Source organism: Patella vulgata, chromosome 9 (assembly GCF_932274485.2).
Source record: "Patella vulgata chromosome 9, xgPatVulg1.2, whole genome shotgun sequence".
NCBI classification, from domain to species: domain Eukaryota; kingdom Metazoa; phylum Mollusca; class Gastropoda; family Patellidae; genus Patella; species Patella vulgata.
The window spans coordinates 42,355,589-42,368,275 of NC_065887.2; the positions used below are offsets into that span (position 1 = coordinate 42,355,589).

The 12,687-nt window shown below is 35.5% G+C and overlaps 1 protein-coding gene across 2 annotated transcripts in view; it reads right to left on the reverse strand.

Moving 5' to 3' along the window:
* Window positions 1-921: 921 nt before the first annotated feature.
* Window positions 922-12,687, reverse strand: part of LOC126807706 (cytochrome P450 20A1) — an 80,635-nt gene continuing 68,869 nt past the window's right edge. For both annotated transcript variants that reach the window (XM_050532456.2, XM_050532457.2), the window contains exons 8-11: window positions 9,706-9,826; window positions 3,463-3,574; window positions 2,872-2,936; window positions 922-2,353 (exon numbers count right to left, since the gene is read on the reverse strand). In XM_050532456.2, coding sequence (XP_050388413.1) covers window positions 2,101-2,353; window positions 2,872-2,936; window positions 3,463-3,574; window positions 9,706-9,826 — 551 coding nt within the window. In that variant the 3' untranslated portion in view covers window positions 922-2,100. The remainder of the gene's footprint in view (window positions 2,354-2,871; window positions 2,937-3,462; window positions 3,575-9,705; window positions 9,827-12,687) is intronic.

Here is a 12,687-nt window from a genome sequence, read left to right on the forward strand (position 1 = left end):
AGGAGAAAATTGGTACACTTTTCAGCTAGGGTGACAGCTAGGGTGACCGCCTGGGTTCCTGGTCTATTAAAGGTGTTATTAATGAAAAATATTGTGATATGTAAGCCACTATGTCACGGAAAGGAAAAGCCTAAATAAGGAAACGGCATAAAATTCGGGTGTTTTGTTAAATCATATAAATAAAGTAAGGTCTTATTTGTAGTGTAAAGCTGATGGTCAAAACTATCTGATACTAATAATAGTAACAAACAAGCCAACTGTGAGGCTGATGTCCCCCGCAGCAATCCCAAATAAATAGATGACACATATTAATTAATTGCACATTTATCTTTTTGAAAAGTATCGAGCAATCAAATTGATTATCTATACTTATGTTCCCAATCGAACTAAGTCAAGGTTTTGAAGTAAACCTGGTAATGAGACTATACACTAAGTTTCATCACTCTTCATCAGCTAAAATCAAAACTATCCTGTCCCAAACTGGCCAAAGCATCAACCAATGACATTGATTAGTTCTGCTTAGCTGTAGCGGAAAATGTTAATCATTGAACTCAGTCAAGACATTCGCCTAATGAACATCTACATCTAATTTGAACATTATATCTGAATTTAGAAGGAGAGGTATTGTGTTCAGATTGAAATCTCTACTTAGCCTCATCTTCAAACTCCATCAATACATTACACAAGATTTTCTGGACAGGTTGATTTGATTATTTACAGATGGAGTCATAGAAAAGGTAATTTTCAGTATTAATTCCACAAATAGACCAGCATCCCTTAAACATTACCCCTCCCCCCTTCTGTATATCAGTATTAATACCACCATTATTATATGCGTTGAGACCCATTTGCGTCCATTTCTAGGTGCTAAAGAATAGGGATTTAGCTCCTTTGACACCCTCCATTTGTAACTTACATTGATCATGACAGAAAACAATTTATTACCCATCACCAATCCACAAACATACAATATAACATACATTTAAATTAGCACTTATAGTTAATTTACAAGCCATCAAAATAACATACAACCTACATATATATTAAGCCCATGAAGACCTCAAAGGGTTAACCAATGAGTGAAGGCTTTCCATAAGTTCTATAATACTGATTAGTAATCACAGTATATCAGGTATCAGACCAGTATTTTTTCCCCTTGATTATGTAGTCCATCTACTTACAGCAATACTCTTTCTTTTGTCTTGACCTTTTTGGTCTAGATCCGTAATAGTGTTCAAATTCATATGAATATTCATGATTCTGAGTCTAGAACCACAATAGTGATTAAATTCACATGAATATTCATGATTCTGGGGAGGATTGATCAGACAGTAAAGAAACAGGAATTACTAAAGATGATGTCACAGCCTAAAGACTACTGTTGACGTTGACCATGCGGAGAAAAATATCTTAATGGTGAACACCCTTCTTAATTTTATCAGATAATTCGGATCTTTGTGGTTATGAAAATGAAATCCATTTAACGGATCAGAAAAATGTTAGAGGCCAATAAATGGCATGAATTTGAGATAGAAGTCAATAGGCAAATAATTACTAGTCTGCGACTAGCTGAGAATGAATTTTTGCGGCTATAAAAGGCAGATTATAATAGTAAGTGCAGGGGGACTGCACCACACAAAATTTACACAAAAACAAATACCGGACAGGACATCATACTCAGGAAAACACAAACATACAGACAATTAAAAAAAAAAGTGAATGGATCCGGGGGCTAGCCGTAAGCGTCCACTGCACTGTACAGTCCCAGGTCTGTAGTGACACAGACTTCACTCAAATTTGAAAACAATTAGGAATACAACCCAAAGAACCCATTGTGTAATGCCAGCATGAGTCATGATATTATTTATTCAAAGCAAACTAGTAAAGTAAAAAAATATACAAAACGTATTTTTTAAATCTATAATTGCATCATTTTATCTATAATAAGCTTTGATATAAATAATAATCCATAACTATAATTAAATGTTCAAATTAAATCCATAAACTCTACATTATGTATTCAATTGACAATTTGTCATCCTCTGTAAACAGGCCAGCACCACCAATAAATGAATCGAAGCTAGGAGATTATATTCTTAATTATTTCCGCTTGGATAATGTAACCCAAATATCGTCTTCAGGATGACCAACCAAACCATACTTGGGCTGAACTACTTGACCATCAACTAGCGTAAATTCAAATTTCCTTATAAGGGAAACCAAACAAATAGTTGCCTCCATATATGCAAATTTATTTCCAGGGCAAATCCGTTTGCCAGCAAACCCAAATGGTGAAAATGCGAGATTTGGTCTGTTTTTGATGTTCTCTTCGTTAAAACGATCTGGGTCAAACCTGAAAACAGACGATTAATTTAGATAAACGTGGAGTACAGCTACATTTCATATGCCCAATAATCGCAGGCTGCAGACACAGGAATTATGTTTTGGTCATTTTGGACATGAGTCATGCTACACTATTGATCTTTCTGTTCAATATTTACAAGAGAATCTTAAAAGAGGCAACAGCAGAGACAGAGGGAGGGATGCAATTTGAGGTAATTTCAGGACTAACATATGTTCGGGGCCAACACCTTGATATGACCCCAAGACTCATATTTAGGGCCTAGTAGTACCCAGAAATATTAAAAAGAAAGACATTTCAAATATTTCGAAAAAGAAACCAGAGAACTGTGAGAAAACCCAGAAATTCAGGTAGGCAATCCTTATCACCCACAAGCATGGGGTCATTACACTTGACTCAATGATTGATCTTATCATCAACAGCCTACATGTAATACGACTTGTTCATCCCTGAACCACAAACAATGTGTTTGTAATCATGCAATGACATGATGTGTATATAGAACTTACTTGTTAGGTAATGGCCAGTATTTTTCATCATGTAACATCACACCTAATGCATGTATTACTGGGGTCTGTAATAAATAAATTATAAACTATTCCATAAATAAAGTTAACGATAATTTGAGTTTGTTATCTATCAAGAGATATAATTCATGTTCTCTATCAAAATGCATCTAACAACCTATTGGGGGGAAAAAGGAAACCATTTTTTAAAAAAATTTGTGTGTAGTAAAAAATATAACTTCAGTAGGTATTTCATATGCATACAAAAGTTTGCAAAATTATTTTTTTAATTCTTCTTTTGTAATGGCCGAAAATGAGTCTATGACAAACAGTTTCAGTGAAAAAAAATAACACCATTATAGTACATTTTTGACGTGTGTACATGGTTTCGTGAAATTATCTCAAATGGTAACCAATGTGTACAATTTTTTAGTAGACTTGTAGACCTTGAACATAGAAGTGAAAAATTAGCTCATTTTTGGTACTTGCTTCAACGTGTTTATTTGAATACTTGCACCAAACCCTAACCCTAGTACTCCATTAACAACCTTTCTTCAATTTGTCTGAATACTTTCTGTGAACTCGTCAACTTACATTTTTGGGTATTTTATGTCCACCCAGTTCAGAATCAAAATCTTGAAAACGAGCAGCCCATGGAGCAACAACAGCACAGCGTAATGTTTCATCTAGAACTTGTCTTGTATATCTACAATTAAAATCATCAATATCAGAATGTGTTCACCTTTCGAATGATGAGAAAGTTCTCAGAGGTTAGAATAAGTTAAAGATCAGCTACATCTAATGGGTTACTAGTCCTAGACATTCAGACTATTCTACTCATCATACATCATTATCTAGCCCTGTACATTCAGACTCCGTCATTATTACTAGCCCTGTACATTCAGACTATACTAATCCTCATACATCATTATTTAAAACTGCGGATCAAGTGGAGTTGTCTGACACATGTTGGGTGTTTCATACTATTTGAATGACACTGTACCGCGCTTTCATTGAGAATACAGTTTTCACCTGGGTGTTAGGATATATATTAATATCAATGATTTACAGAAATGTATCTTGATGACCGACAATAGGTTAAATTCTCGTTTTAAAGTTTTAAGGTATTTACTTTAATTGTTGTTTTTAAGGTAGGCTTTCTGTTGTTTTATGGCACTCACTTTAATTGTAATTGTATGGTAATCATTTTAATTGTAGCTTTACGGTACTTATTTTAATTGGTGTTTTTAATGTTCATGTATTTACTTTAACTGTTTTTCAGGTAGGACGTCTTACTTTAATTAACAGGGCTTACTTTTTCTCAAAGGTGGGTAAGACGCTAGCTCGCTAGTCTGGAGGTCGGGTGTTCGATCCCTGCATTGGCCGAGAAAGTTCATCCAGATTTTCCGGCGTGGTTCTCCCTTGTCAGTGATGCAGGACGGAGGGGCTGACAAAGAAAGCTGTCTAGTCGTTTGGATGGGACGAAAAACCGAGGTCCCGTGTACACATTGGCGTGCACGTAAAAGATCCCTTGGCAGTTGGAATTTGATATAAGAGTAGGCCGTAGTGCCGCTGTCCGGGCAAAATTTCCCTCATAGCACACTGTATGGCGTATGCCCGTCTTCATTAGCCCAGGTTAGGAGCAGAACAGTAGGACGTTAAACTCCATTTCATTTCATTTCATTTTTTCTCAAAGGTTACTTACTTAAGGTATTTACTCTAATTGTTGTTTTATGATACTGCTTTAATGTTTGTTTTACAGTATCAAATTCAATTGTGGTTTTTAAGGTAGGCCTTCTTACATTGATTGTTTTTTTTAAGGTACTTACTATAATTGTTGTTTTAAGGTTCTTACTTAAATTGTTATTTAAGGTATTTACGTTAATTGTTTTTAAGGTATTTACTTTAATTGTTGTTTTTAAGGTACTTACTTCAATTGTTGTTTTTAAGGTACTTACTTCAATTGTTTTTTTAAGGTACTTAATTTATTTGTTGTTTTTAAGGTATTTACTTTAATTGTTGATTATAAGGTACTTACTTTAATTTCTGTTTTAAGGTACTTACTTTAATTGTTGTTTCACAGTGCTTACTTTAATTATTGTTTTACAATACTTACTTTAATTGTTGTTTTACGGTATTTACTTTACTTTAATTGTTGTTTAGCAGTATTTACTTTAATTGTTGTTTTTAAGGTACTTACTTTAATTTAATTGTTGCTTTAGCAGTATTTACTTTAATCGTTGTTTTAAGGTACTTACTTAAATTGTTGTTTTTAAGGTGCTACTTAATTGTTGTTTTTAAGGTACTTACTTTAGCTGATGTTTTAAGGTACTACTTTAATTGTTGTTTCACAACTTTAATTATTGTTTTACGATACTTACTTTAATTGTTGTTTTACGGTATTTACTTTAATTGAATTGTTGCTTTAATAGTATTTAATTTAATGGTTGTTTTTAAGGTACTTACTTTAATGGTTGTTTTCAAGGTACTTACTTTAATGGTTTGTTTTCAAGGTACTTACTTTAATAGTTGTTTTTAAGGTACTTACTTTAATTGTTGTTTTTAAAGTGCTTACTTTAATTGTTTTGTTTTTTTAAAGTGCTTACTTTAATTGCCTATGGCACTGATTTTAATTCTCATTTTTACTGTATTTAATTTAATTCACGTTTTAAGGTACTTCAATTCTCGTTTTTTAATACTTACTGTTGTTGTTTTACGGTACTTACTTTAATTGTTGTTTTTAAAGTGCTTACTTTAATTGTTGTTTTTTTAAAGTGCTTACTTTAATTGCTTAAGTTTATAACTCATCTTTATGGCACTGATTTTAATTCTCATTTTTATTGTATTTAATTTAATTCACGTTTTAAGGTACTTCAATTCACGTTTTAAAGTGCACATAAGATGGGCCTGGAAACTTTGAGATACGTGTAGCCAATGGTTCCTATATCCACTTTACGGCAAGTTCACACCAATCTGATTGAAATTAATTCAGCTATCTTCACTCAAAGTCGCAAAAATAGACCTCCCGTAAAAACGACTTTGCCAATTATCGAAAACACTTTTAATCCCCTCAGACGCAAGTGACGGAATGCATATTCAGAATGTTTATTCCTTAATTACCTATATACAGCTGGCGTGTGTATTCATTAACGCTTGACTGACTCCTTAATTCCCTAATTAAACAAGCCAACAGTGAGGCTGATGTCCCCCGCCGAAATCCCCAAATAAATAGATGACACATGTTAATTAATTGCACATCTATTTTTTTCAAAAGTATCAAGCAATCAAACTGATTATCAACTATACACTAAGTTTCATCAAAGTTATCTTGTCCCAAAGCATCGACCAAGGAAATTGCTTATCTCTGCTTAGCTTTAGCTCGATATGTTGATCATTGCACTCCGTCAAGACGAACATCTACATCAAGTTTAAACATTCTACCCCAATTAGAAGCAGAGTTGTTATGTTCCAAAGTCATGACCAATCAAAATGCTTATTGCTCCTTAGCCTAAGTAGACAGTTCTCATCATCGAACTTAGTCAAGGTATTGATGTAATGAAACTATACACCAAGTTTCATCACTCTCACTTAATCAAAACTAAAGTTATCGTGTCCCAAAGCATCAACCAATCAAATTGCTTATCTCTACTTACCCTAAGCAGAAAATGCTCATCTTCGCACTCTATCAAGGCATTGGCCTCATAAACACCTACACCAAGTTTGAACATTCTAGCTCAATTAGAAGGAGGAATATTGTGTTCCAAAGTCTCGGCCAATCAAATTGCTTATCGCTCTGCTTACCCTGAGCAGAAAATGCTCAATATCGAACTTAGTCAAGGTATTGATGTAATGAAAGTATACACCAAGTTTCATCACTCACTTAATTGGAACTAAAGTTATCGTGTCCCAAAGCATCAACCAATCAAATTGCTTATCTCTACTTACCCTACGCAGAAAATGCTCATCTTCGAACTCCATCAAGGCATTGACCTAATAAACACCTACACCAAGTTTCATCACTCTCACTTAATTGGAACTAAAGTTATCGTGTCCCAAAGCATCAACCAATCAAATTGCTTATCTCTACTTACCCTAAGCAGAAAATGCTCATCTTCACACGCCATCAAGGCATTGACCTAAAAAACACCTACACCAAGTTTGAACATTTTAGCTCAATTAGAAGGAGAGTTATTGAGTTTCAAAGTCTCGGCCTATCAAATTGCTTATCTCTACTTACCCTACGCAGAAAATGCTCATCTTCGAACTCCATCAAGGCATTGACCTAATAAACACCTACACCAAGTTTCATCACTCTCACTTAATTGGAACTAAAGTTATCGTGTCCCAAAGCATCAACCAATCAAATTGCTTACCTCTGCTTACCCTAAGCAGAAAATGCTCATCTTCGAACTCCATCAAGGCATTGACCTAATAAACACCTACACCAAGTTTGAACATTCTAGGTCAAATAGAAGGAGAGTTATTGTGTTCCAAAAAGTGTGACGGACAGACAGACGGACGAACCTATTTTAATAGTCCCCTGCTTTCGAAAGGCGGGGGACAATAAAAAAAATTAATTAGAACTAAAGTTATCGTGTCCCAAAGCATCAACCAATCAAATTGCTTATCTCTGCTTACCCTAAGCGGAAAATGCTCATCTTCAAACTCCATCAAGGCATTGACCTAATCAACACATACACCAAGTTTGAACATTCTAGCTCAATTAGGAAGAGAGTTATCGTGCCCCAAAGTATCAACCAATCAAATTGCTTATCTCTGCTTACCCTAAGCGGAAAATGCTCATCTTCGAACTCCATCAAGGCATTGACCTAATAAACACATACACCAAGTTTGAACATTCTAGCTCAATTAAAAGTTATCGTGTCCCAAAGCATCAACCCATCAAATTGCTTATCTCTGCTTACCCTAAGCGGAAAATGCTCATCTTCGAACTCCATCAAGGCATTGACCTAATCAACACATACACCAAGTTTGAACATTCTAGCCCAATTAGGAAGAGAGTTATCGTGTCCCAAAGCATCAACCAATCAAATTGCTTATCTCTGCTTACCCTAAGCGGAAAATGCTCATCTTCGAACTCCATCAAGGCATTGACCTAATAAACACATACACCAAGTTTGAACATTCTAGCTCAATTAGGAAGAGAGTTATTGTGTCCCAAAAAGTGTGACGGATAGACAGACAGACAGACAGACGGACGAACCCATTTTAATAGTCCCCTGCTTTCTTCGAAAGGCGGGGGACAATAAAAAAATTGACTGCGGAATAATTTGTTTTGTAATTTATTTTAATTTAAGATCCTATTTAGAATTTATTTTATAATGTCCCACCCTCTCTTCTCACGACAGCGATTTTAAAATAATAATATGGCAAGTGTACATTGTAGTGTCATTAATATCTATCATTAATCAATCCCACTAAAGTTGCAGACATGGAGCCATAAATTAATTTACATCTCAATGTAGATTAGCGTTGCACACACATGGGGTTATAAATTAATTTACACTTAGATGTTGGATTAAGAATGCTGATTAGTTTATTATTAGCCCGCCAGATCAAAGACATCAATCTAGGTAGAACGTGTTAAAACTCCACGAACGAACGACACAAGTTACGGGGGAACTTTGCTGCAAACATTTCTCCACAACACAACTAATTGTTGAATCGTACATTACTCATTTTTTACCAAATAATCAATTAGATTTGTTCACCGATGTTTTTGTAATAAAGTAGCCTCATATTATTTGTTGTTTGGTGTTTAGACAACATTTAATAGACTTGATACGAAATCTGAATATAAATTATTCGATAGATAAACGTTTGTGATAAGATTAGGTTATTGTCCAACATCGTTTAACTTCTCTATATTCATCATGTCCATGAATCCCATGCAAATGTCGCTCTAAAATTTAACGTCAGTTACTACAGCCGTAGTACACATGGCACAAAAAGTCTATTAAATCTATAAAAGTACAAGACGATAATTCGGTGATTATGATTAGGCCAGTCAAGTGTTAATTGGATCGTGATGTGTATATCAGAGATATACTGTACAGGTAGTGATATATTGTGTATAGATAATGTATACACTATGTGTAGTGCCTGTGACGTCACCAGTCAATCAACCGGATTAAGGTCGTAATTGAAAAGCGTTTTGACGTGTCGGATACTCAAACGTTAACAGCCGAATTAATTTTAATCAGATTGGCGTGAGCATGCCGTAAAGTGGACATAGTAACTATTGGCTACACGTAGCGAAAAAAGTTTTTGGCCATCTTATGTGGCCATTAAGGTAAAATGCAAAACTTGTGTAGAATCCGCATCCAACAGGAATTTGAAAACAATGGATCGAGGAATCCGATACGGAAGTGTTCTTCACTAGATAAAGACTAAAGTAGAGACACTAACACTGTTTTCATCATCAGATATAATTAGACCAACGTTTCGAAGAGCAGGCACTCTCTTCTTCTTCAAGGTAATAAATAAAACATAATGTGCCTCTAGGTATTAATAATAATCCTCAAACTATCTTCCCCATAAGCACTTTTTAGACTTTCCCCCTTTTTCATGCGCTCCTGGTTCCACACTCTTCGTCATAGTTCCCTATGACTTCATCTCTGTTTCCTTAGAGATTATTTTTAAATGTTTTATTTATTACCTTGAAGAAGAAGAGAGTGCCTGCTCTTCGAAACGTTGGTCTAATTATATCTGACTATGAAAACAGTGTTAGTGTCTCTTTTGTTTATCTACTTTAGTCTTTAAGGTACTTCAATTCTCGTTTTTTGATACTTACTGTTGTTGTTTTATGGTACTTACTTTAATTTTGTAGAATTTTCCTGATCAATATCATCATCACCTAGAACTTGTTTTATTTCTTTTACAAGTTTCTTTTCAACCTCTTTATGTGTGGCCAGAAAATAAAACGCCCATGTTAATACTGGAAAGAAACCAACAATAACACGTAAATACTAAAATAGGATTGTTTTACCTAGACAGTACCATTTCTGTCACCTTATGTTTGAATTCAATGTATGAAGGGATTCTAGATCAACCCCAGGAGATTCTACGGTGGCACCAGTGTAGGGTTTTTACTACATTCTTCTGAGTGCCATATATAGAAAATATGGATGGCTAAACCCTTTCAATGCTAGACATAAATCCACTGCCTGTGCTAGACCCTTTTTTGAGGAAAAAAAGGAAGGTTGGAACTGAATGCCAAACAGTACTTATGGAAGCATTTATGAAAAATCTTTTTGTCTGTTGGGATGGGCATGAGGTTGGGCTAAGAGGAAAAAATAGAATTTTGGAAATTTGCATAATAATGTAGTCACGTGACGTCATGGCGGCCATTTTGTATTTCTCATTTCTCACTAAAGCTAACACGAAAACGATTTTTTCTCCATGAAATACTTATGAGATATTGTTTTTTTCACTGGATTTTGATAAAGATATATAAAACGAACAAAAATATCAGTAGCAGCCATGAGCAATGCCACCATGAACACGCGATTCACGTCTCCCGCTGCCATGACGTGCGGATTGCAATACCTTGTTTTTACTTTCACTTTCATCCCGAAGTCCCATATCATTATCAATATAGTCAGTCAATAGATCTACACGTTCGGGACTCAGGAAATGCCTACGTCTTTTACGATCCAGCAGGCCAGCATTATTATCAACATCAGAATTATTGTCAGAATCTACTGCAGACACAGGGCTATCGTGTTAAATTCACATTGGGCTTGTTCATCATGCAAGGGAGACATAGCTAGCCATGGGCAGAACGTCCCACAACAAATCACACACTTCATAATATCAATCACTGTCCTGACTACTATCATTATCAAGTAACTGGAAACAAATTATGTGTATCCCCGCCTCGAAATTGTCCACGTGTTGGTCAGCAAGACGTCATTCACGACTTCGTCGAGAGTGCATCGTCTATGTTGTCACTATGCACTCTGCCATTTTAAGGTTTGCCGCTAGTGTATAGAAAATACAATAGATGGCACTTGTAGTTACGGTACTAATTTTAGCGAGGGCTTTACTGAGTACACGGTAATACCGGGTACGCGAATTTTACCGTCATTTTATAATACCCGGTACTACCGTGTAGACGCAATGAAAGGGTTAAATGTCCACTCCGCGTCTGCAGCCAGTTTGATAATTTGTTTCAATGACATATAGTAATAGTACTGGAATATACATGTTCAGGTGACATACAATTAGTAATAGTACTGGAATATACATGTTCAGGTGACATACAATTAGGCCTACTGCTTATTACTGAGCAACATTTCGACCAGATTTTTTAAGTGTTTATCAAGCAATGATAATGACTTGAGAAGAACAGTTGAAATTGTATTCCATAGAATTGTGACCTGTATTAGCCGAGTTGGAGGAGAACAGTAGGACTTTAAACCCCATTTCATTTCATTTCATTTATGTCCACTCAACACAACCAGGTTATATTGCAAACAAACATTCTAGCTCAAGTTGTTCAATTTAGTACGAAGTGCGAGGGACAGAATAGGTCATTTTGAGACTAATATATTATATAATATATGTTGATGTCAGATCTTGAACAGTGAAAGGAAACAGATAACCTGAAGAAAACCCACGAGAGCTGGCAGGTGACCCTATCTGGAAACCACCGACACTTGATTCAATGACACTTGACTCAACCAACCATACCCCCAACTATTTCTGGAGTAAATTGAAAATGAATACAGTACTGATCATGACTGAATCTACAAATAATCGAAATTATACAAATAAATGTCTGTGGCATTAAAAAACTTCACAATCCCAGGAAGCCTTTTGTACCTCAAGTAAAGTGTGATCATACATGGGGTGTTGGGTGGTTGAGTGGTCTGTGGTGTAATGCACATGCACATTAGATCATAAGGTCTGTCATTGAGTCAAGTGGCGTGGTTTTGTATATGCCAAAGAGTACCTTCCCTATGCTGGTGGATTTTCTCTGACAAATTCAGTTTCCTCTCACTGCTAAAGACCTATGTGCAAGTGAATGATTGAAATACCAGCGGCTGCCAGGCAGGATACACCCACATTTTCGAGAGATGGATAGAGAACAAGCTAAAAAGAAAGTGATTTTTCCTACAATCAAGGGCCATAATTCAGGAAATTACAATTCGATATGCGCAAATATCGAAAGGAACCGAGATCTTTGCATTATAAACTTACATTTCAAGTTGCAACAAAATTGGATAAAAATTGTGACCTCTATAGGGTCCAGAACCTTTCTATACCATATTTTTACGCTATTTGAGAACGATGGGCGGCCATTTTGTCTGTCAGTTTTGGGCCGATTTTCACCAAATTCGAACTCAGCCGTCTTTAGGGTGTAACGGTGATATAATAATACGTTTTTTTAAATCGGATAAAAATGATGACCTCTATAGGGTCCACAAACTAAAAACGTGATTTTTCGTACAATCAGGGGCCATAATTAAGGAAGTTATGGTCCGATATTCGTGAATATCAAAAGGAACCGAGATCATTGGGTTATAAACTTACATTTCAAGTTTCAACAAAATCGTATAAAAATTGTGACCTCTATAGGGTTCACAATGTAGATATACCATATTTTTACGCTATTTGAGAACGGAGGCCGGCCATTTTGTCTGTCAGTTTTGGGCAGATTTTCACGAAATTCTAACTCAGCCGTCCTTAGGGTGTAACGGTGATATAATAATATGGTTTTTTAAATCGGATAAAAATTATGACCTCTATAGGGTCCACAAGCTAAAAACGTGATTTTTCGTACAATCAAGGGCC